At 43.0% G+C, this 24,752-nt stretch overlaps 1 protein-coding gene across 1 annotated transcript in view; it reads left to right on the top strand.

Annotated features, from left to right (window-relative positions):
* Positions 1-24,752, top strand: part of LOC136649098 (lysophosphatidylserine lipase ABHD12-like) — a 44,914-nt gene that overhangs the window by 4,561 nt on the left and 15,601 nt on the right. Inside the window, exons 3-8 of the mRNA XM_066625524.1 lie at positions 8,308-8,413; positions 10,224-10,343; positions 11,106-11,136; positions 12,724-12,769; positions 16,520-16,649; positions 18,103-18,140. Of these exons, the coding sequence (XP_066481621.1) occupies positions 8,308-8,413; positions 10,224-10,343; positions 11,106-11,136; positions 12,724-12,769; positions 16,520-16,649; positions 18,103-18,140 (471 nt within the window). The remainder of the gene's footprint in view (positions 1-8,307; positions 8,414-10,223; positions 10,344-11,105; positions 11,137-12,723; positions 12,770-16,519; positions 16,650-18,102; positions 18,141-24,752) is intronic.

The raw sequence follows: 24,752 nt of genomic DNA on the forward strand, positions 1-24,752 counted from the left end.
TAAGAAGAGCCCTGCTGGATCAGGCCAAAGTCCCATCTAGTCCAGCTTCCTGTATCTCACAGTGGCCCACCAAATGCCCCAGGGAGCACTCAAGACAACAGACACAACCTGTGTCCTGGTACCCTCCCCTGCATCTGGCAATTAGAGGCAGCCTGCCTCTAAAACCAAGAGTTTTCACATACCTACTATGACTTGTAACCCATAGTAAGGCAGGGTTTTTTCTCCAGGCAAGATGCCATCACTACTTCCTGTGGCAAAGAGTTCCACAAACTATTTACACGCTGTGTAAAGAAATATTTTCTTCTGTCTGTCCTAAGTCTCCCAACACTCAGTTACATGCCTACCATAGACTTGCCTGGGACAAATGCCCCAGGCGCTGGCCACTGAGACCCCATGGAAGCCTCTCTGAGGCTCCCGATGGGGGCGGAAACGGTGCTTCCGGTTTGCTGGAAGCACAGTTTATAGCGCCGGCGAACCTCACAGAGATTTCCCTGTGTGGGAGGAGGTTGCGCGAGGCTCCATGAGCCTCTGGTGGCTGGGGGGGTGGATTTCTGCCCGGGGGTGGCGATAGCCCTTGGGGGGGCGCCATCGCGGAGGTTTGCTCTGAGTGTGGGGCTGCGGAGGTCAGCGGCTGCCAACGCTCTACTTTCGTGGATGTCCCCGGTCCTGGTGTTATTCGAGAGGGAAAAGAGTATCTCTCTATCCACTCTGTCCATCTCCTGCATGATTTTGTATGTCTCAATCATGTCCCCCCTTAGGTGCCTCTTTTCTAGATTGAAGAGACTCAAACGCTGTAGCCTTTCCTCAAAGGGAAGGTGCCCCAGCCCAGTAATAATTTTGGTTGCTCTCTTTGCACCTTTCCATCTCCACTACATCCTTTTTGAGATGTGACGAACAGAACTGGACGCAATACTCCAGGTGTGGCCTTACCATCAATTTGTACAACAACATCACAATATTAGCTGTCTTATTCTCAGTGCCTTTCCTAAGGATCCCAAGCATGCAGTTAGCCCTCTTCACTGCTGCCGCACATTGGGTCAGCACTTTCATTGAGCTGTGCACAAGGACCCCAAGATCTCTCTCCTGATCTGTCTCAGACAGCTCAGAACCCATTAGTGAATACGTAAAGTTTTGATTCTTTGCCCCACTGTGCATGACTTTACACTTATTACATTGAAACACATCTGTCATTTTGCTGCCCAGTCTCCCAGTTTGGAGATATCCTTCTGGAGCTCTTCACAATCTCTTCTGGTATTCACTACTTGGAAACGTTTGGTGTCATTTGCAAACTTGGCCACCTTGCTGCTCAACCCTGTCTCCAGGTCATTTTTGAACAGGTTGAAAAGTACAGATCCTTGGGGCACTCTACTTTCCACCTCTCTCCATTGTGAAAATTGCCCATTGACACCCATTCTCTGCTTCCTGGACCTCAACCAGATCCTAATCCAGGAGAGGACCTGCCCTCTAATTCACTGACTGTGGAGTTTTCTCAGCAGCCTTTCGTGAGGGACTGTGTCGAACACCTTCTGAGAGTCCAGATATATAATGTCCATGGGTTCTCCCACATCCACATGCCTGTTGACCTTTCCAAAGAATTTTAAAAGGTTCGTGAAGCAAGACTTACCCATACAGAAGCCATGCTGATTCTCCCTCACCAAGGTATTTTTGTCTGTGTTTTGAGATTCTATCTTTGATGAGGCATTCCACCATCTTACTTGGAGCAGACATTAGGCTGACTGGCCTATAATTACCCGGGTCCCCTCTCCTTCCCTTTTTAAAGATTGGTGTGACATTTGTTATCCTCCAATCTTCTGGCACTGTGGCTGTTTCAAGGGACATGTTGCATATTTTAGTCAAGAGATCAGCAACTTCATTGTTCAGTTCCTTAATAACTCTTGGGTGGATGCCTTACTGATGACTTATTGATCTTCAATTTGTCAGTTAGGTCTGAAACATCTCTTGTAACCTCTATCCAACTTAATTCCTTGGTCAGGGAGGGGGGAGAAATTTGGCAGCTGTATCTGCCCAAGGTCTTCTGCCATGAAGACAGATGCAGAGAACTCATTTAATTTTTCTGCCATCTCTAAGTCTCCTTTTATCTCCCCTTTCCCTCCCTCATCATCCAGAGAGCCAACCGCTTCTCTGGCAGGTTTCTTGCTTCTAACATATTTGAAGAAGTTTTTATTATTCCCCTTAATGTTGCTGACCATGCGTTCCTCATAGTCTCTCTTGGCCTCCCGTATCACCTTCTTACATTTCTTTTCCCACAGTTTATGTTCCTTTTTATTCTCTTCATTAGGGCAAGACTTCCATTTATGGAAGGAAACTTCCTTGCCCTTTACAGCCTCTCTAACTTGGCTCACTAGCTATGTGCGCACCCTCCTGGACTTAATGAATCCCTTCTTCCTTTGTGGTATACACTTCTGCTGGGCTTCTATTCCTGTTGTTTTAAACAGCTTCCACACACTCTGGAGAGATTGGACCCTCTTTACCTTCCCTTTTCTTCCTAACTAGCCTCCTTGTTTGAGGTTGACTTTGATTTCTGCTGCCAGTGTTTGGACTTTCTGTGAGATCAAACAGATTTTTTATGTAGGAACTTGACTGGCTTCAGGACAAGAAAATCATTCCTGCACGAGTTCTCCATAGAGGAGATCCTTTGGGATCCGCCCATCATCCATTCTCACGACATGACCGAGCCAATGCAGGCGTCTCTGTTTCAGCAGTGCATACATGCTAGGAATTCCAACTTGTTCCAGGACTGTGTTGTTTGGAACTTTGTCCTGCCAGGTGATGCCGAGGATGCGTCGGAGGCAGCGCATGTGGAAAGTGTTCAGTTTCCTCTCCTGTTGTGAGTGAAGAGTCCATGACTCTCTGTAGTACAGAAGTATACTCAGGACGCAAGCTCTGTAGACCTGGATCTTGGTATGTTCCATCTGCTTCTTGTTGGACCAGACTCTCTTTGTGAGCGGTCTTGTGGAAAGACCTGATGATGCTGAGGAGCCTGGGTGGACATCCGATCTTGGGGAGAATCTTGAAGAGGCGTCCCTGATGACCAGGTCGAAAGCCTTTGTGAGATCTATGAAGGCTATAAAGAGTGGCTGTCATTGTTCCCTGCATTTCTCCTGCAGTTGTCTAAGGGAGAATACCATATCAATGGTGGACCTGTTAGCTCGGAATCTGCACTGCGATTCTGGATAGATGCTCTCTACAAGTACCTAGAGCCTCTTTAGTGCAACTCGGGCGAACAGCTTTCCTACAACGCTAAGGAAAGAGATGCCGCGGTAGTTGTTGCAGTCACCCCTGTCACCTTTGTTCTTGTACAGCGTGCTGATGTTTGCATCCCTCATGTCCTGAGGTACTCCACCTTCTCTCTAGCAGAGACAGAGGATTTCATGCAGCTCAGTGACAATGATCTCTTTTCAGCACTTTAAGACTTCCGCAGGGATGCTGTCTTTTCCAGGTGCCTTGCCAAAGGCAAGGTAGTCCAGGGTCACGTGAAGTTCTTCTAGGGTTGGTTCACTGTCAAGCTCCTCCAACACAGGCAGGCACTCAATGTTGTTCAGCACTTCTTCGGTGACTACATTTTCTCTGGAATATAGCTCAGAGTAGTGCTGCACCCAGCGTTCCATCTGCTGCGCCTGATCCTGGATGACCTCGCCTGCGGCAGACTTCAGAGGGGCAGTTTTCTTCTATGTTGAACCTAGGGCCTGCTTGATACCATCATACGTCCCCTTGGTGTTGCCTGTGTCAGCTGCTGTCTGTATCTGGGAACAGAGCTGGAGCCAGTAGTCGTTAGCACATCTCCTGCAAGCCTGCTGGACTTTGCTGCAAGCAGCTTGGAGGACCTGCAGGTTGCGCTCACTGGGACAGGCCTTGTATGCTGCTTGAGCTCTCATCTTTTCCTCAAAGAGCTCTCCAAAGAGTAGCAGACAAGACGTTTGACCTCAATGGAGTCTCAATATTGAAGTCTTCCACCCTACAGTTCTTCATTGGGGTTGCCCTGATTTAGCTGGTGACAAAATTGCCAAAAGTTTTGCAGCCAAACCAGTTGCAATACCCCTTCCACAGGAAATACTGTTCTAGTACTGTGGAAAACAGATCAGTTCTATGCATTTTTTCCTCTTCACTGTGGTAATTGGCAGGATATGAAAGTTCAATATCAATTGTGGCCAAACACTACCGTGGTGACCAAGGCAGATCTGGTTGGCGCCTCTGCTCAAAAAGGAAAAGGGGGATAACCTTAACCTTTCCTCTTGGCTAAACTCCTGCCTCAGAAATGAGGTTGAATGCTCTGCAATGAACAACCCTGAGATACTGAAACTGACGGCATGGAAGATTTGGTCTTGGGATCAAGGGGGAGCTAAAGGACACTTTAACCCATTTGACAAAAACCTTAACATGCAAGATTTATTTAGCAAAGTGGACATGCTTCTGTGTGTGTGCAGTGTCAAACAGCATCCTATGAGACAGCTGCCACATGAAACTGACAGGGTTGGCAAACTGTTCTCTAAGACAGCGTTTCCAAAACTTACCTTGGTCATGGCACCCTTCTTTTCCAGTGTCCTGTTGTGGCGATGCTGCACACAATCCCTTAAGATCTTGCATGATCCCAGCCAGCCAAGACAGCAATGTCTGGGACAGCCAGGAGGAAGGTGCCTTCAAGAACATCCTGTGACACCCTTGTGAGTGCTCCATGGTGCACAGTTTGGGAAATACTACTGTTGCCATGGCACACAGTTTGGCACACAGCTCCAAGAGTTCATTTTACCAGCATCTTGGCTTCCCAGCTGTAGTGCCAAACAATGCCCCACCATTTTTCTCTCATTTGCTGATCAGAAAATTCTTAAGAGTCTATTTAACCTACACACACCAAATAAATATCAGGTTTTATCACAGAGTTTGTTGTCTGGTTTTGTCCCAACTTACGGGAAGAAACCATTGAACCTATAGCTAAAGTAAATCATGTCTCTTTATTTTCAAGATGGTGTTTCTGATAGCTATTGATTTGGCATGGAGGGCCCACACATTGTGCACTCTTTGCTCAAACTCCTCCATTTATCAGATTTCATCTGTACAAAATGGTGTTGAGACTGGATGTTACTGTTCTAACCTAAAGTGACATTCCATGGATTTAATATTGCACTAGGACTTAATATTGCTTGTCTGTTTCAAAGCCCAGCTTCAGAAGGGGTAATGGCTCTGAACACGTTGAATATTAAGCTAGCCTTTTTCTAGATTAATAACCCACTGTATGCTTGAAATGATGCAGTTCTATGTATTCATTACCAGAACCCTCAAAAGAATGAAAATGTATTCATCCAGTGTCTGGCTTATTGAGTAACTAACAGCTCAGTCCTAACTAAATCCTCCCCCCCACCCCCGTTGATGCAGCCGTGCCAGTGGACTGTATGCTGTTTCCTGTGAGGAAGGTAGGCTTAGAGACCTCCTTGAGGAAAGGGAATGTTCAGTTCTCTCCAGTTCCCTGATAGGTCTCCTCACACCAACATCAGCTTTTTTGCTAACATTATTCTGAGTGGACCCAGAGGTGGATCAAGGCCAGGGATAGGATACTGGTGGAGCTCTGCCTCTGATAACTGCCCCCATCCCATCCTCAACACCCCCCCATCTATGCTCCAATCCCTGCCCTGTTCATAACCCTGCCCACCCACTGCCCATCTCCCACCCCTATGTCAATTTACTGGCACCAGGGCAGCTTCGTAGATCACTGTTGTGTGGCTGCTGCTGCTCAACATTTCCATTGGTGGTCCAGTTGCACACAACAGCCCATCACATTTTGTGGTACTGGAAAGGTTGCTACATTGCTGGAATGCAAGATAGGAGCCCCGTAGGCTTTTAGGATTGGGTTTTAAGCAGGGCCAGTGCTGGGTTATTTTGCACCCTAAACAACTCTAATTTACCTGCACCCTCCCCTGGCCCTCAAAATTTGTGGTACAGAGCTCCAGATGGTCATTTCTTATCAGCCGTAGCTCCCAAGAAAAACGAATAAATTTTCTAGATGAGATTGACTGCAAGATTAAAAATTAAGTACATTTTCACTTTGTGTGTGTCATAACCTCCAGGCTCCAATCAACTCTATGGTCTATTTCATAAATGTATTTGAAACAATACTAATGTATGAATTACCTTCAAAATATAAAAGTAAAATAGCAGAAATTTATAACAAATTATGCTAATATTGCACAAACACGCAATTACTCAGTTTGTAATCAATTGACATAATGCATCTAGTAATGTAAAAACAAGAGTATATAAATTTTTCATAAGGCTTTATTGTTATCTTCCATAGCACAGTTGTGGTATTTATCTTAAAATATATTTGTCAATTTAAATTGACACATTTAAATTGATAAATTTAATATATTTGTCAATATAAATTGTCAATTGCATTTTTTTTACATTGGTTAAAGAAAAACTAATCTGTATAGAACAATACCCCTCAAAGGTCAGTACTGGGATCTTATGCTACTCCCCTTCGATCACACAGGCCAACACACATTTTGCATCCTTAAACATTACACCAATTCCTGGGTATGTTTGGGGTGCTGATTCTAAAAATGGCATCCATTTTACCCTATCACATCTAGTTTTGGAAACATGGCATAGCCTCTTTAGTGAATGGTTCAAGCAGCTTCCTCATGAGGAAGCCTACACCATGGCTTCCTCATGAGGAAGCTGCTTGAACCATTCACTAATGAGGCTATACTATATCTCCAAAACTAGACGTGATAGGGCAAAACGGATGCCATTTTTGGAACCGGCACCCCAAATTCATATCAAGCCACCATAAAGTTTGGGAAAAACTTTTCTGACCCTCAATTTTGTAGGCCTGTGTCATCAGAGAGAGCCCTTTTACTGGTGCCAAGGGAAGTGCAAGGGGCGGTGGTAAGGAATAGGGTCTTCTCCGAAGTGGCACCTGCTCTATGGAACTCTCTTCCTCTTAGTTTAAGAACTGCGTCCTCCTTGAAGTCTTTCCAGCAGGGCTTAAAGAGTTTTTACACATATTCTGAATTCAGGCTTTTAATACTGATGATTAAGGTTTTTATACTGATTGTTTTTATGGGCTGCGTTTTTACTGTTTGCTACTGGCTTTTAATGAGATTTTAAAGCTGTTTACTGATTTTAGATTCTTTTAGACATATTTTAGACTGTATCTGTTTTTATATTTGTTTTAAGTCGCTTAGAATACTCATTGGCAGATTAAGCAGGGAATGAATGAATGAATGAACGAACGAACGAATGAATGAATACTAAGGGCCGATCCCTATGGGTGCCTTCTGCTGATGGGACTAGTGTTAGTGATAAGGGAAAAAAGATCTTCCCCTGCCTCTCATAGACCTCCTGCTCACCTCCCCCCACCATGGCTTGCAGCATGGTAGGGGATAGGATTGAGCTGTAAGTGAATCTGTAACTCAGATCTGGCCACAGTGACTCATGCCCTAGTGACATCTAGATTAGATTACTGTAATGTGCTCTATGTGGGGCTGCCTCTGAAGATGGTTTGGAAACTGCAACTAGTGCAGAACATGGCCACCCATGTGGTTGTTGCTGGGGCTCGTTGGTTCGACTCATTCAGTTGGGCCACTGCCTCGGCAGCTACACTGGCTGCTTGTTTGTTTCCGGGGATAAATTAAAAATGCTAATTTTGACTTTTAAAGCTATATATGGTTAAGGATCAGATTATATTATTTGTCCATATAATCCTACCCATCTTCTCAGGTCATCTGAGACGGCCCTTCTGACTGTGCCGCCACCAGTAGAGGTGAGAGGGGTGGCGGCTAGGAATAGGGCCTTCTCGGTGGTGGCGTCCCGTTTATGGAATTTCCTTGTCTTGGAATTAAGAACAGCTCCCTTTCTGGAGACTTTTTGTTCGGGTCTCAAGACTTTATTTATGAAGGCTTTTAATTGACACTGAGGGCTGGAAAGTGCTCCTGCATGTTTTAATGTTTTAAATTGCTTTTAATATTGTATTGATTTTATTGTTAGCTGCTTAAGTCCCCTTTGGTGTGGGGAAAAAGGCGGGATAAAAATACTATAAATAAATAAAGCAGAACATCTGACTTCTCACTTACTAGTCACATGTACAAGCCTAAACAATTCCTCCTGTTCATCTTGGTAGTATCTAGTAGCTTGTAACCAATTCATTTTTGCCTGAGAAATTCTATATTGTTGCAGTAGCCATTGTTGTGGAGTTTGATATTTGAACAGAATTTGTGAAAGCTGTCAAACTCAAGCATTAGATAAACAATGTACAACTTTTATTTCTGACATGTATCTCTTCTGTTTCAGTGCAAGATTTTCACTTTATTGATTTGAAAAGGCCCCAGGACCTAGGTTTAAACCACACCTACAATTATTACCTACAACCAGAAGAGAATGTAACTATTGGAGTCTGGTAAGGAAGGCTTTGTCCCTTTCCTTGGTGTCCTTTTACATATGGAGGCCATGGTTTTGATCCTGTTGTTGAAAAAACGAACGTAACACCAAGTACATTCCTACAAATATTTTTGTGTGTGTGGGTGTATCACTGCTGGGAAGTAGGAACTCAGTGTCTGTCTTCTGAGAGATGTCATGCTGTCTGGACTATAGACAGCACATGTAATTATAGGTCCAACCTTGTTATACACTGATTTTTTATACACAGTTTTGACTCAACATGAATGGCCATTGCAAATGAGAAGGAACGTGCTGATCCCTGGAGAAAGGGGAAAAATGCATCCCTTTAAAATCACAGTTAAAAAAACTGCTCTTCTTACTGTTGTAGAGAGACAGCCATGCAAGCAGTCACTCTATTCTTCAGCTGAGCCAGGCAAAGCAGAGGGTCCTTTGCATTTCTAATTGCTGACTCTCTCAAACAGTAAGACAAGCTGTTTTTAAACCACAATTGTAAAGGGACACAGTTTAACTCCTTTTATTTAACACATTTTATTGTATCAGCAGGTAGTCCCAGTATCAAACCCCTGTGTATGTCAAGATACGACCTTATTCCACTAGGAGCAATGGAGGGGCAAGAAACCTGAAAGTGGGTCTTTAAATCTATTTTTCCACTGTTTTTTTATCCATGAATTTTTTTATCCACTAGTGGATAACAAGGGACAACCTGTAGATCAAACTGCCAAGGATGGTAGTGATACTAACGAAAAACATTATGTTGTGTTGCTGAAGGTTATGCCTTGGTACAGGCGTACCACTGTGTCATTATGTTTGGGATCCAGGATTCAGAAAAACATCATACCATTTAAAGTAGTGTGATGCCAATATTACAGTTCAAATTTATTCATAATGAAGCTTAACTTCTTGAAAAGCAGAAGTTGCAGAATGAATCTGACATGTAAGAGATATCCATGCACCCTTGCCAAGCTACAATTCTCGTTATTCTTTGTTATAATTGTCAATATAAAGCTGACATAATGAATATATGCCCTCTCTATCTAGTATCATCTCTCTGTCAAAGCTGCTTCTAGAAGACTCTTTTTCCCAGCTCTACTCAATGTTATTGTCACTTTAGTGCTAAAATGGAAGTGTGTATGGGAAGCTTCTCAAATACACCTGTTAGCATGGAGTTTTAGTTGTTGGCACAGTCAAAGAATGATTCTTTGGTAGCCCCACATAGGGAGCAACCATTGCTCCACATGTGATTTCCATGTGCAAGGTCCTACATTCAATCCCTGGCATCTCCAGTTAAAAGGCTCTCGGGTAATAGGGCTAGGAAACATCACTGCCTGATATTTTGGAGATCCGTTTCCAAACAGAATAGATAAGGGGACATTGGACGGACCAAAGCTTTCTCTTGGTGTAAGTCAGCTAGATTTGTTCATATATGCTTTGACAAGTGCTCTCTAGGCTAGTGGTTTTCAAAACTTTTAGTGAGGCTGCTGCCTGATTTATAAATAACAAAGGGTGTGGCTATAATAGTGTTTGAACAGCCATGCTCCCCCCTCCCACTCAGCAGCTTGTTTAATCCTTTATGTGCATAGCCTAATCTGCCCTTTCAGTTTAGCCAACCACCAAAAAATTGACTCACGGCCCACTGGTGGGTCCTGGACCCATAATTTGACAACTGCTGCTCTAGGCAGTAAGCTTGATCTACAGTAGCATGTCATTTTCACAAGTAATCAAGGAAATTCTGGCCAATAACATTTCTGAGGATAGGGATGGAATGTGCAGGGAAGCAATGAGTCTTCCAATTTGCTGTTTGTTTCTAGGCACACGGTTCCTACAGCATTATGGAAAGATGCTCAAGGAAAGAACCAGCTATGGTATGAAGATGCTTTGGGTTCTAACTATCCTGTCATCCTTTACTTACGTGGAAATAGAGGAACAAGGTAAGAGAGAAAGGAAAGAGGGTGATATTTTGGTTCTTATGGTTGAGGATCAGACTGGCCACATCACTGAGCAGGGCAAGACAGCCCATTTTAAGTGGTAAATACGGGATACAATTAATAGACCTAGTAGCTGCAACAGGTCAGCTTGAACCTGTGCCAGTCGCTAGCAGAAGTCTACATTGATCCATGTCAGCCGATCAGGCCACAGAATGAGGATAGAATACAACATATTCCAAATGGAAAAAACTCTGTAGCTGATGTATTTTCTAATAAATAACCAAGTGTTGAAATGGTCTATGATTACATGTGTAGAAAGTGGCATGTTGAAAGTTCTTGTAAGTGACACCAAGGTGCAGATGAAGGCCATATCACAGAAATGGTGTTGGCTCCTTTGCAGCAACTCCCTAGAGACAACTGCACATGTTTAACAGAAAAACAAGGTTTTGAAATATTTTTCTTCCCCCTCTTTTAAAATGAGAGATATGGTGTCCTTTTTATCTAAATGTTTTGTTATGTTCTGTTCATCTTTGTATTTTATATTCAATGTATTCTTCTCTCACTAAAAGAAAAAAATAAAATATTAAAAAATAAGAATAGAAATAATTGAAACTTAAATGTGCTAGATTCTGACTGAATTGTTGCCCCTGTTTTTTTTTCTTAATGTCAGCCATGTTTATATGTTGACAAGTCAGGATAAGATGCTAAAACTATATCTTGAGGATTGTAAAACCAATGAGTAATTTTCCTAAATTCTTTTAACAGAGGAAAAAATACTCGTGTGGCAGTCTATAAGGTGAGAACTGTGACACTGCTTTTTAATTTACACATTTCTGTTACTAACTTTGTTATCCAAATTTGTAACCTAGCAAAACATCTCTTTGCGAATACCATTTAAAGGTATAAAATGCATAGCTTGTTGAAGCAAAAATGTGGGAGTTAGTTGTTTGTCATTTGGGAGATGGGTATATAGAAAAGGTGTCACAGTGCAAAAGGTATTGCAATGCACACTACTTAATACATTTTAGCAGTCTTCTAGAAGCACTGCGGACGCTCGCCTATAAGTCGATCCCACAGATAAGTTGAGGGCAGGTTTGAGCCAAGAATCATGGAATTTTCTATGACCCTCAGATAAGTCGGGGGTTAAACTTACGGGGGTGTATGACTATAGTTTTGTCTGATTTTACCCCAGGCTAGATCCTGAAAAATAACCTATGACTAATTGTTACCTAAGAACTGTAGTCTCTAATTTATTAAAAACATAGTAAACGATCAAAAGATACATTTTTATTCTTTTTAAATTCTGGTATTCATCACCTTTTTGTAAGCACTATCACTATCAGAGTAAGTGCACTGTAAACAACATACCAGTAAAACAGTGGTTCCCAGCCTGGTATTCATGTACTCCCAGGGACACTCAACAGGACCTTTAGGGGTACTTGAAAAAGAATGGAATAATGGTAGAAAAAGGCAGACTGTGCTCCAGAATGCCTTGCAAGGACGAGCAAGGTAGGAAGGGAGGTAGCTAGTTGGCTGTGAAAGCCCCACCAATAGCTAGTTGTTGGTCATCAATTCATGTATGAACCAGTGATTGAAAACCAGCACAGTAAAAAAGCTGAAACATAAAATGGAAAGTGATCAATCACCCAGAATTTCTCAGCACACTTCTGGTGCAAAACAGTGCAAAGGCAGAGTCTTCTGTTCTTCAAACAGATGAAAAGAGAAAACACTGTGATATGAAGTCTGGTCTTTCAAGTAGAGGAGATGAGGGCTTGTATTATTAATTACAAACATTTTGCTAATATGAAGGGTACAATTTATGGAAATGGGCTGCCAAGGGATATGCAAGTGAAAAAGGTTGGAAACCACTGCAGGAGAACCATGAATCAAATCCACCTTTTAGGTGTCTGGTGTGTTAAGCCGAAAGCTCTACATACAACCCATAACACATAACTGAGAGTGTGCAATTCAGTTCACAGCAGAGAGATGCAGCTGCATATATTTGCAACCCTTTTTACTCAGAAGTAGACCCACTGCTTTCCATGGGTGTTATTCTTAAGTAATTTTGCATTGAATTGTAGCCTTTTACAAATGGAAAGGAGGATTCCCATTCTGGTGTTTCAAAAAACAGACCTGCTTTGCAGGCATTTGCAAAGCAGAACCAGGCTGCAGCAGAAGGAAGGAGAATAAAAGGTTAACAAATTGCTTCTAAGGAGCTGTGCCTGCCTGCTGCTTGAGAAACAAAACTTTTCAGAATTGAAAGGCTCTGCCCTCTGACCTGGAGATAAGGCGAAGTGATAATTGGAGCTTGATTACTTGGCAAAAATTTTACGTACTATACAGTATGTTATAATCTTATTTGTGACTTTCTTCTTTTATATAGCTTCTGAGTTCACTGGGTTATCACATAGTTACATTTGATTATCGAGGTAAGATTCTTTAGCTGGTGGGTTGTATCCTAAGTGAATTCTGACTGAGCACCATGGAACTAACTTAAACCTCATGCATTTCAATGGGACATATGGCCCAATCCTATCTGCCAGCCAAGAGCATGCAGCAGGCTGGTGTAGCCTCCCCTGCATGCTATGTGCTGGCTGGGGACCATAGTGTGATGGAAAGGTAATTAAAATGCTTTTTTACTTACCTACTCTGTTTTGTCATGGTCCCCAATATGTCTATTTGGATCTGTGCCATCTCTTTGGCTGGCATAAATCTGAGTGGGTCTAGGGGTGTGTGTAAAGGCTGGGAAGAAGGCATAGGATATCAGTGGCTCTGCCACCACCAATATCCACCCCATTGCCCAGCCAATCCAAATCTACCCCCATCATGCTTCCCACTGACTTACTGGCTTTGGTAGGGCTTTGGCACTCTGTTGACATGTGTCCGGGGTTTCCAGTCATTTGCACTGGGGCCCTGGTCAGCATGCTATTGCTGCGGCTGCTGTACCAGTGGCAAGTTCCATCACTGCAAGGCCTGGATAGGATTGGACCGTTAGTTATGACTGACTTTTTAAAGATCCAATTCAGTCTTGCTTTTCCTTTTTGTTTGGAACTGGCACATTTTATTCTTATCAATACTACTTCGTTCATGCACTAAATGATTTGATTTAATAGGATGTTTCTCAACTGATAAATTAAAACTTGGATAAAATTCTACTATTTTCATTGACAGTGGTTCCCAAACCTTTTAGCATCAGGATCCACCTTAAAAAAAAAAGTTTCACTTTACAAACCACTCAAGCCTCTGTGGCTATAATGGTGATTGGGTAGCAGTGTTCCCCCTAAGTAGCCAATTGTTTACCCTTGATGTACATAGCCTAATCTGCCTTTTCAGTTTCACGACCCACTAAAAATTGAGTTGTGACCTACGGTTTGGGAACTAGTGCACTAAGGGGTTCATCTCTTTGTGGCTGTTCATTATATAGTCTTTTAGCAGTGGATCCCAAACTGGTGGATCACAACCCACCAGCCTGGGAAGCACTGGTCAATGCCCCTTTAAGGGGCGGGGGGTGGGGGAAGGCAGCAACACAATTTGCAGGATCATGCTGCTTCCAGGGACAGGTGGGGTGTTTTCTACTTACCTGAAGCCAGCAGTGCAGTCCTAGGGGACATGGGGAGCCCTCCACAGGGCTCCTTGTGCCTGCAGAAGTGTTAAAAAAAAAAAAACTGCAGTGCTGGCTGCAGGTAAGTAGAAAACACCCCTCTCATCCCTGGCAGCAGTACGATCCTGGGGATTGTGTTGTTGCCTTCTCCTGCAACAACTTAGTGTTTCCATCTCCCTTGGGAAGTGCTCTCAAAGTTTCTCCAGCTTTTATAAGTAGGCTGTGATAATGCTTTAGGTCAGTAAGCTTTTTAAAAATATGCTCTTACTACAGCTATGAGTCTTCCATCTTCCCTATTTTTAAGACAGAATGGTTAAGATTTCCTTCTTTTTTTGTGTGATGATAATTTCATCTACTGATTCCTCCTTCAGTGCCTATTTTGATCTTTGCTCAGATGAATTCTGTCGAGACTAGAAATTGTTCTCGAAAAACCAGCAGTGGTATATGTAAAAATCACTAGTTATACATACCTCTTCAGACTAATGTTTCTATCTTGCCTTTCTTTCACTGAAATCAGCTAAGCATTTGTGAAACAGGTAAATTAAAAACTAAATAAACAAAAGAAAAATCAAGTCCTAAAACACTAAATGCACAGATAATTCTGCATTATTGATCAATCACTAATGATAAAATTTCATCAAAGACATATATAAAAAGAATTGTCTTGCACTTTCTAAAACCTTCAAGGCTCTGATGTACATGAACCTTTTTAAGAAAGGTGTTCTGCAAAGATGAAGCTACCTAATCTAATCTGTTTTTAGGGAAAGGAACAAAAACAGGGCTTTTGCTGGAAAATATAATGGGAAGGTTGCTCCAGAGAAAAGTGTTCCTTCTAGTATGCAGAATGCCTGCATTCTGCTGCCCATTCAAAGCATTTTATAAAGTCACTGACAGCGCAATCCTGTCTTGCACTGGAACAGGCAGGCCAGGAAGATAGAACTCCAAATGGCTCAGCCGGAGGTAAGGGAAAACTCTTCCCCTTACCCCTGGGTAAGCCACTGCAACCCCAATGGGTCTCCCTGGACTTGCACCACCTCCGGAGGTGGTGCAAGTCCAAGGAGAGCGGAGTGGCTTGAAGCCGCTCCGTGCCAATCAGGGCTGGGATCTGGCATAACAGCCGGGTCCCAGCCCTGCCTCCTGCTTGCCCACCCCTGGGACCGCCCTCCATCCACCCTCCCCCTGCCCTGGAACGCCTTCCTCCCCGCCCTCTTCAGACCCCTGCGTCGGCTAAGCTCTGCTGACGCGACCTACCTTCTGCAAGCCACCATGGAGGCTGGATACAGCCTCCATGCTCTAGCACACCTTCGTGTGGTCGTGTGGCTTGCTCCCAAGGAGGCACAAACGTGCTTTATGGCACATTTACGACCAACTCCTGCAACGCCGCTGGAACCAACCGTATTGGCTTCTGCCTTTCCATTGGATCATTCCAGCCACATGGAGAGGGGGGATTTGCTGCATGGGTAACAGCCTATCCTCAATACCTTCTTTACCCAGGCTTGGTGCACTGGAGAGGACACTCCAACTTCGCCATATGGCGTCGGCACAACACGGGAAGCAGCAGTTACTGGTTATAAATCTTTGCTCGATTGGCATAGAGCGTGACGCCAGGGGCTGCTTCCGATGGTGGGAGAGATCATTGCATCTCATTGGGCAGCTACCGCCCGCCTTAAGCTGGGCAGTCCCCAGCCAGTAAGGTGTTGCCTCGCCACAGTCTGTTAACCGCACGGGGTGCGTGGGGTTTAGGGTGAAATCCGACAAGCGGATCGACAACTCTGCACCATGCAATAGAAAAGTGGACCTCAACAAGTGGGAAACCCTGGCCTCTGAGTGGCCCGCTTGGAGGCAGGCTGTGCAGCATGGCCTTTCCCAGTTTGAAGAGACACTTGGTCAACAGTCTGAGGCAAAGAGGCAAAGAAGGAAGGCCCATAGCCAGGGAGACAGACCTGGGACAGACTGCACTTGCTCCCATTGTGGAAGGGATTGTCACTCCCGGATTGGCCTTTTCAGCCACACTAGACGCTGTTCCAAAACCACCTTTCAGAGCGCGATACCATAGTCTTTCGAGACTGAAGGTTGCCAACATAATGTGAGGTTAAGTTTGTGCCCTGAGTAATACTTGAAATCATTTGTTGCAACTTTCCCAGTTCAAATAAAGCACTTGCTTTAGAACTGCAGTCTGCTTGCATAAAGGTCAAAGAATCAAGTACAGTATCAATATGGTAGCAATCCAGTATGGTACCAACAGTCCAGCCTATACAGTGTCCAGCTCATTTTGCTATGTATGTAGACCCAGTGACTGTTCAATTTATGAAAGAGGTTCTCCTCCCAACTCAGATTGCTTGTAGCCAAACTGAAGGAAAGATGCTGGATTTTTCATTTTGGTAACGTACCAGTTCCATTTTATTTTAATGGGCATATTAGCTAAGCCACTTGCAAATCTACTAAAAGTTGATGTATGTTCTGGATGTCCTGACCAATCTCTTACTTTGGTCTTAATTCAGGTGTTAAACCATCACGCTTTATTTTGATAGGTCATTTGAAACCCAATTCCTGGAATATAATTTTTTTCCTCTTTCAGGCTGGGCAGACTCAACAGGCACTCCCTCAGAGAGAGGACTGACCACTGATGCGCTTCATGTTTTTGACTGGATAAAAGCAAGAAGTAGAGATAATCCAGTGTATATATGGGGGCTCTCATTAGGCACTGGGTAAGCTTTCAGGTGGCATTTAGTAAGCCTTCAGAATGAAACATGGCTAAAAGCTTCAGGTTTGGAACAATGGGGTGATTACAAAGGACAGTAATTCTAGTCATCTATTTTGCTTGCTCCTGGATTAACACTGAATTGGATGGAACTGCTAACCCACAGTTTCAAACTCACTCTTTAAGCAGGTCAAATCGTGAATGATAGGGCAGGATAGCTTGTGTAGATCTTGGAAGCTGAGATATGCAGTACAAACAAGGTAGTTGCTATGCATTGTTCTTGGACAGAAGAGGACTAATGGGCAGACTGAGAATCACATTAATTTTTAGTATGGTTATAACAGAGGTTTTCCTACCTATTATAGATAAGTTTTAATTTTGCTGTTTAAAATATCTCTGCCAGTGGTTCTCAAACTGGTGGGTTACCCCTTTAAGGGGCAGGGAAAGGGGGAAGGCAGCAACACAATCCCCAGGATTGCATTGCTGTGGAGGACATAGGGGCTTTTTTAAACATTCCTCAATCCCTGCCAGTGTCCAGGGATGTGGGGAGCCCTGTGGAACCCTCTGCACGTCTCCCTGTGCCTCTAAACACTGAAAAAATTCCAGAAACAGTTTCATGATTGCTTCAGAGGTGTTGTTTAATGACCTAATCCTATTTGTGAGAAAAGCCGGCAAAAAGACAACTCCAACAGCACAAGGACGGTTTCTGCCAATGGACCCAAATCCAACACCAGTGCATGGGGGCCCAAATGCTATACCACCGCAAACTGGGCACAGTTTGGCTGTCAGTGCGATACTGGCAGTGTAGAGGGCACTGTGCCCTCTGTGGGGTGTGCCATGGGCGGAGCGGAACAGGCTGAGCAAGCACTAAACCTTATTCCTTCTCTGCAAAGGAGGAGGGGCTAGGGACCAGGTCTTATGAGGACAGGTTGAAGGAACTGGATACATTTAGTTTGGAAAGGAGACAGTTAAGAGTGGATGATAACTATCTATAAATATCTGAAGGGCTATCAGGTGGAAGATGGAGCAGAATTCTTTTCAGTTGCTCTGGAGGGTAGGATGAGGACAAATGCTTTAAATTATAACATGGGAGATTTCCATTACATGTGAGGAAGAAATTCCTGATGATACAAAGTGTTTAGTAGTGGAACAGTCTGCCTTGGAAGATGGTAGACTCTCTTTTGAGGGCCCCCCCCCCAGTTTTTTTGTAGCTTTTTATTTGTAGCCTCAAACTTTTTGTAGCTTTTTATCTATCAAGGATGTTGTAGCTGTGGACAGCCTGCATTGGCTGTCCTGCATTGGTTGGATTTGATGATCCTGAAGGTACCTTCCAACTCCATGGCTCTATGAATGAAGTGTGAGTTACATCATCTTGCCCTCTTCTTAAGGGATCCCACTCACATCCAGTTGTGTGCATGTTTATTCAGAATTAACTCTCGAAGCTTTTCTTGTCTTTCTAGAATTGGTACCAACTTAGCAAGACATCTTTGTGAAAGAGGTAAGAAAGTTTCCTTGGTGTGGCATTGTGAAAGAGCATTTTTCATTATTTTGTCTCCTGTCAAAATTTTGACAAGAGTGGCAGCATTTAGCAGTGATTCTTCTCGGAACTTTCAAAATCTTTTGTGTCTGCTTTTTCAAGAATTGAGGAGGGGTCCCCCCCAATTTTTTGGTAGCTTTTTATTTGTAGTCTCAAATTTTTGTAGCTATTTATTTATTTACATTTAATAATTAGGGTCGACCTTAAAAAGGCAGAAGGGAAGCAGAAGATAAAATGTGTGGGGGAGAGGAAGCTGGCCTAGACTCCCACCACTCTCCTCCATGTGCTGCCTCTTTAAAATTGGAGTAGGAGGTGCTAATGACTGCTAGGACAGGGCACACATGGCTGAACAAGGGGAAGTAGCAATTCACTGCACCACCCCAAGAGTGTTTATGTGGGCTGGCCCTAAAATTAAGAAGGGAAAAGATTTAAGTCTTACTTTATATCTTATTTCTCAAGTGTGCACACATGTTGTTGGTATGTTAGATGTCACTTTGTCCATCCATGGTATGCTCTGCTTCAAAAGTTTTTCCAAACCAATCCCTTATCTTGGTTGGGTGTCCTGAGATTCCTCCTGTCTGATTTTTAAATGTGTTCAGTTTGTTTTTTTGTGACTGATAACAGCATCACTAACCTATTTGATCAATCAGACCTGCTCTAGCAGCAGTTCTTCTGCATAGCATGCATGTAAAACACTTCAAGTGTATTTTGGTGTATTGTCTTATTATAATCGATGTATGAGCCTGAAAGGAGTTTTAAGTATAATTCTATAGCAAGATTGATGTTAAAACAGCCATTTGGAAGAAAGTGGTGCTGATAAGGCAGCAAATACTTGTGTTCTTACTTTGAATGCTAAAGTTCTTTAATTGTAAAAATGAACTTTTCATATCATTCTATTAAAATCTTGTTATAAGAAAAGTAGTCACTGAAACTGCAAGAAGTACACCAGACAAAGCACATGGATGAAGACACATAATATCCATTGTGCAAGTATAATCAAGAATAACTAGCACACAACTAACAACACAGATATACACAAATGTATATCGCAGAAGAGGTGCATGACGTAAACTCCAAAAGTGTTATAAGAGCCGTACCAATAAAGACTTGCGGCATGCAAGCTTCTTGGCACAAGCCAACTTGCACCCTTTATCACACAATCAAAGTTTCTTTTTTTCTTTCCATTGGTCAACGGGCTCTGGTATCTTTTTGCTCTGTGCACCAAGATGAACCTGCAAACCAGCACCTTCCCTTTCGGTTCTTGCCTACCCTCTACACAACCTACATATTTCCTTTTTTCCATTCTCTCTTTTTTAAATTAAGAACAAATAAAAAAGTAAAGATATTGCAAGTTGTGTGGCAAGTGCAGTGATCTGTCTACATTTCTTTGTTCTACTACAAAATCATACAACATATTAGCTATCAGATCTTAAACAGTCTACTACTTACTGAGAAGTACATTTTCAACACCAAAGAAAAATGAGACAAAAATAAAAATTAAATCCCTCATCTACTCATCAAATCCATAGGTTATTTGGCCCATTTTCCCCTCAATGCACAGGATGTCCATGAATGGTTTCCAGTTTTCCATAAAAGTTTTACTGACTTGTCTTTAAGAAGAATTGTAAGTTTATCCATTTCAGCCAGATCCAATACTTTTAGTCATAAGAACATAAGAATAGCCCTGCTGGGTCAGGCCACAGGCCAATCTAGTCCAGCTTCTTGTATCTCACAGTGGCCCACCAAATGCCCCGGGGAGCAAACAAGATAGCAAGAGACCTGTATTCTGGTGCCTTCATCTGGCATTCTGACATAACCAATTTCTGAAATCAGAAGGTTGCACATACCCATTATGGCTTGTAACCCGTGATGGATTTTTCCTCCAGAAATTTGTCCAATCCCCTTTTAAAGTTGTTTAGGTCTGATACCATCACCACATCCTGTGGCAAAGTATTCCACAGACCAACCACACACTGAGTAAAGAAATATTATCTTTTGTCTGTCCTAACTCCTCCCAACATTAAATTTTAGTGGATGTCCCCTGGTTCTGGTGTAGTGTGAGAGGGAAAAGAACATCTCTCTATCCACACTATACCTCCTGTGTATAATTTTGTAAATCATGTCTTCCCTCAGGCTCCTCTTTCCTAGGCTGAAGAGGCTCAAACACTAAACTTTCCTCATAAGGAAGGTGCCCCAGCCCAGTAATCATTTTAGTTTCTCTCTTTTGCACCTTTTCCATTTCCACTTTGAGATGTGGCGATCAGAACTGGATGCAATACTCCAAGTGTGGCCTTATCATCAATTTGTACAACGGCATTATAATATTAGTCATTTATGACTAGGTTGAAAAGCACCGGTCCCAGGACAGATCCTTGGGGCACACCGCTTTTCACCTCTCTCTGTTGTGAAAATTGTCCATTGACACCTACTCTTAGTTTCCTGGTCTTCAACCAGTTCCTAATCCATGAGAGAACCTGCCCTCTAATTCCCTGACTGTGAAGTTTTCCCAGTAGCCTTTGGTGAGGGACTGTGTCAAACGCCTTCTGAAAGTCCAGATATATAATATCCAAAGGTTCTCCCACATCCACATGCCTGTTGACGTTTTCAAAGAATTCTAAAAAGTTTGTGAGGTAAGACTTACCCTTATAGAAGCCATATGAATTCTCCCTGAGCAGGGCTTGTTCGTCTATGTGTTTTGAGATTCTATCTTTGATGAGGCATTCCACCATCTTACCTGGAATAGACATTAGGCTGACCGGTCTTTAGTTTTCCGCGTCCCTCTCCTTCCCTTTTTAAAGATCGGTGTTGCATATTTGCATATTTTAGTCAAGAGATGCATATTTTAGTCGCATATTTTAGTCGCAAAAAGTTGCATATTTTAGTCAAGAGATCGGCAACATTCTTCAGTTCCTTTATAACTCTTGGGTGGATGCCATTAGGGCCCGGTAACATATTGATCTTTAATTTGTCAATTAGGTCTGAAACATCTCTTTTAACCTCTATCTGACTTAATTCCTTAGTCAGGAGGGTCCGTTTGGGCAGCGGTATCTGCCCGAGGTCTCCTGTCGTGAAGATAGATGCAAAGAACTCATTTAATTTCTCTGTCATCTCCAAGTCTCCTTTTATCTCCCCTTTCCCTCCCTCACCATCCAGAGGGCCAACCGCTTTTCTGGCGGGTTTCCTGCTTCTAACATATTTGAAGAAGTTTTTATTATTCCCCTTAATGTTGCTGGCTATGTGTTCCTCATAGTCACTCTTGGCCTCCCATATCAACATCTTACATTTCTTTTGCCACAGTTTATGTTCTTTTTTATTCTCCTTATTAGGGCCAGACTTCCATTTACAGAAGAAAGCTTCCTTGCCTTTTACAGCCTCTCTAACTCGGCTTGTTAGCCATGCAGGCATCCTCCTGGACTTAGTTGAGCCCTTCTTCCTTTGCAGTGTACACTTCTGCTGGGCTTCTATTACTGTTGCTTTAAACAGCCTCCATGCACTCTGGAGAGATTTGACTCTTTTTACCTTCCAACCTCCTCCTAACCAGCCTCCTCACTTGAGGGAAGTTCGCTCGTCAGAAGTCAAGTGTTTTTGTGTCAGATTTACTTTGTAGACTTCTCCTGTCATGCATGTCAAAACGGTTCGCAGCATGGTCACTGTTCCCCAATGGCTCAGTAACACTGACATCTCTAACCAAGTCCTGATTACCACACAATATTAGATCCAGAGTCACCTATAGTCTGGTGGGCTCCATGACTAGCTGCTCTAAGGCACAGTAATTTAGCATGTCAAGAAATCCAGTCTCTCTTTCGTGACCAGAACACAAATTGACCCAGTTGATATGAGGATAATTGAAGTTCTCCATGATTACAACTTTTGACACCTCTGTGATCTGTTTCCGCATTTCAAGATCTCCTTCAGGTTTCTGGTCTGGAGGACAATAGTACGTCCCCAGTATTACATCGCTCCTCAGGTCTGATAATTTAACCCACAGGGATTCTATGGTGGAGTCAGACCAGCCTCTACTTTGCTGGATTCTACCCCTTCTTTAACATAAATGGCCACCCCACCTCCAACTCGCCCTTGCCTGTCCCTCCTGTAGAGTTTATGGCCTGGTATTGCAGTATCCCATTGATTCTCCGCATTCCACCAGGTTTCTGTTATGCCCACTATATCAAGTTTTCTCTAGTCACCAAACATTCCAGTTCTCCCATCTTCACTCGGAGACTTCGGGCATTTGCATAAAAGCATTTGTACACAGAATCCCCCAGGATGGGCTGCTTATTGGCTCCTTTATCCTTGCAGCCTCTCATTGTGCCAAACCATATATCACATCCCATCACTCTGTTTTTACCTTGTTGTCCTCTAACCTCCGCATCCTCATCCCATAGGGATAAGGAATCTTGAACCAGATGCCCCTCGGCTCCTGTCGGCTTTCCCCCATGGGTCAGTTTAAGAGCTACTCTACCACCTTTTTAATGTTATGTGCCAGCATTCTGGTTCCATTCTGGTTCAAGTGAAGCCCATCCCTCTTGTACAGGCCCCACTTGTCCCAAAACGTTCCCCAGTGCCTAACAAATCTAAACCCCTCCACCCTACCTGGTGGCATAGCTAGCGGGGGGTGGGGGCACCCCAAGTACCACCCTTGGGGGGGTGACACCACAAATGCCCCAACATCGCTAACATCGCGAAGGTTAGGAGTAACCCCTTCATGCTACATACCGTTGGATGTGGAATTTCCTGCAGAATGCTATGCAAAAAACTGGATTGAAATATCTCATTTCCATGAAAGTTATGGTCAAAAAACTGGAAACAAAAAAATGCATGGAACCCTATAGAAAATGAAACCAAGCCATATCTCACGTTTACTCGCAAGTAGGCGAGATTGCCATAGTTTGTCGGAAAGCGCAGGCTGAGAGGAATCCAATGAAACCAGAATGGTTCCTATCCAATGAAAGCAGCCCCCAAAAAACACCCAAGAAGGAAGTCCCTCCCTCCAAGCAGACGAATGTATTGAGCCCTATGGAAAGCTAAAATAAGCCACATGGTTGCGTTTACTCATGAGTAAGCAAATGTGCCTTGGCTCCTGGTCGAGTCAGGCAAAGGGGAATGCAAGGCTAGCAGCATGGTCCCAATCTGATGAAAGTGGAGCTCAGCAAATGCTCCAGAAGGCAGCACCCCCCAAAGAATAAAATAGAGGCTTCAGCTGGTAAAGTTCACTTTATTAGTTTTTAGACTTGTAAAACCAGGTGGGTCCTGATAGTTCTATGCTTGAAATAAAAGAACTTGCACTGAACTGGGCACTGGGGAGGGCTGAAAATCTCACTGGTGTTTTTGTGTGTGGGGGGGTGTGTTCTTGCAGGCAGGCTACAGAGAAAATTCACTTGGTGGAACAGGGCTGGCTCCCCCTTATTTAATTATTTGTTTTTCTTTAATTTAATTATTTATAATTATTTATTTTATTGTGCTTGTTGATGTCACTTCCAGCCATGACATCACTTCCAGTGGGTCCTGGACAGATTGTCATTCTAAAAAGTGGTTGCAATGTTAAAAGTTTGAGAACCACTGCCTTAAAACAGATCAATTAGACATTTGGGGGGGGGGGATGACACAAAATTCTGGAAGTCATGGCTTTTAGGAATAATATCATCATGTTATATACCATTTGATGCAGAATTTCATCCATTGCTTGTGGGGAAATATTCACTGCATTTATTTTCTGGCTTTTATTATTATTCATTTCAAGTCCTGAGCGGCTTATAGGAAGGGTGGTATAAAAATGTGAATGAATAATTAATTAATTAATTATATGGGGTGACAAAAATTTATGGGCCCCGGGTATCAAATGACCTAGCTACGCCACTGTCCCTACACCACCATCTCATCCACACATTGAGACCCCTGATACTCTGCCTGACTAGCTGGCCCTGTGCGTGGAACAGGTAGCACTTCTGACAACGCTACTTTTGGGGCCCTGGCTTTCAGCTTCCTACCCAATCACCATTCCTAGTCACCATTCTTCCAGTGCAGGTATCTCTGGAACTTTCCAGTATTTGGCAATATTCTTCCAGCAGTTGTCATATATAAAAACATAGTTTCATAGTCTTTCTGAATTGAATCATCCAATATTCCCAACAAAAAAGCTTCTGGTTTCATTTGTAAATTTACCTTAAATATCAACTGCATTTGTTGGTGTATAAAGTCCAATATTTTTTTGCTTTTGTACTGGTCCACCACATATGATAAAATGTTCCTTCTTGTCTTCTGCAGACCTCTTTTTGCATGTTGCTGTAACATCATATCTCTCAGTTTCTTCTTACTAAAAAGGATCAGAATATATCTAGCAACTTTATATAAGGTAGCAAATCTTGTATTAACTCTGTAAACCTGGTCAACTTCTGAGCTGATGTTCATCTGTTCACAAATATGAGCTAGAACCTATACTATTTGCTGCCTCAGATCTTCTCCGGCTTCTCTGAAGTTCTCTGGTACAGCTCTGAATCTCAATATTTTTTCTTTATTTGCTTGTTCCATCATATCCAATGTTTTTTCTTGTTCTGAACTCAGGACTTCCATTCT

This window comes from Tiliqua scincoides, chromosome 1 (assembly GCF_035046505.1).
Source record: "Tiliqua scincoides isolate rTilSci1 chromosome 1, rTilSci1.hap2, whole genome shotgun sequence".
Taxonomy (NCBI): Eukaryota; Metazoa; Chordata; class Lepidosauria; order Squamata; family Scincidae; genus Tiliqua; species Tiliqua scincoides.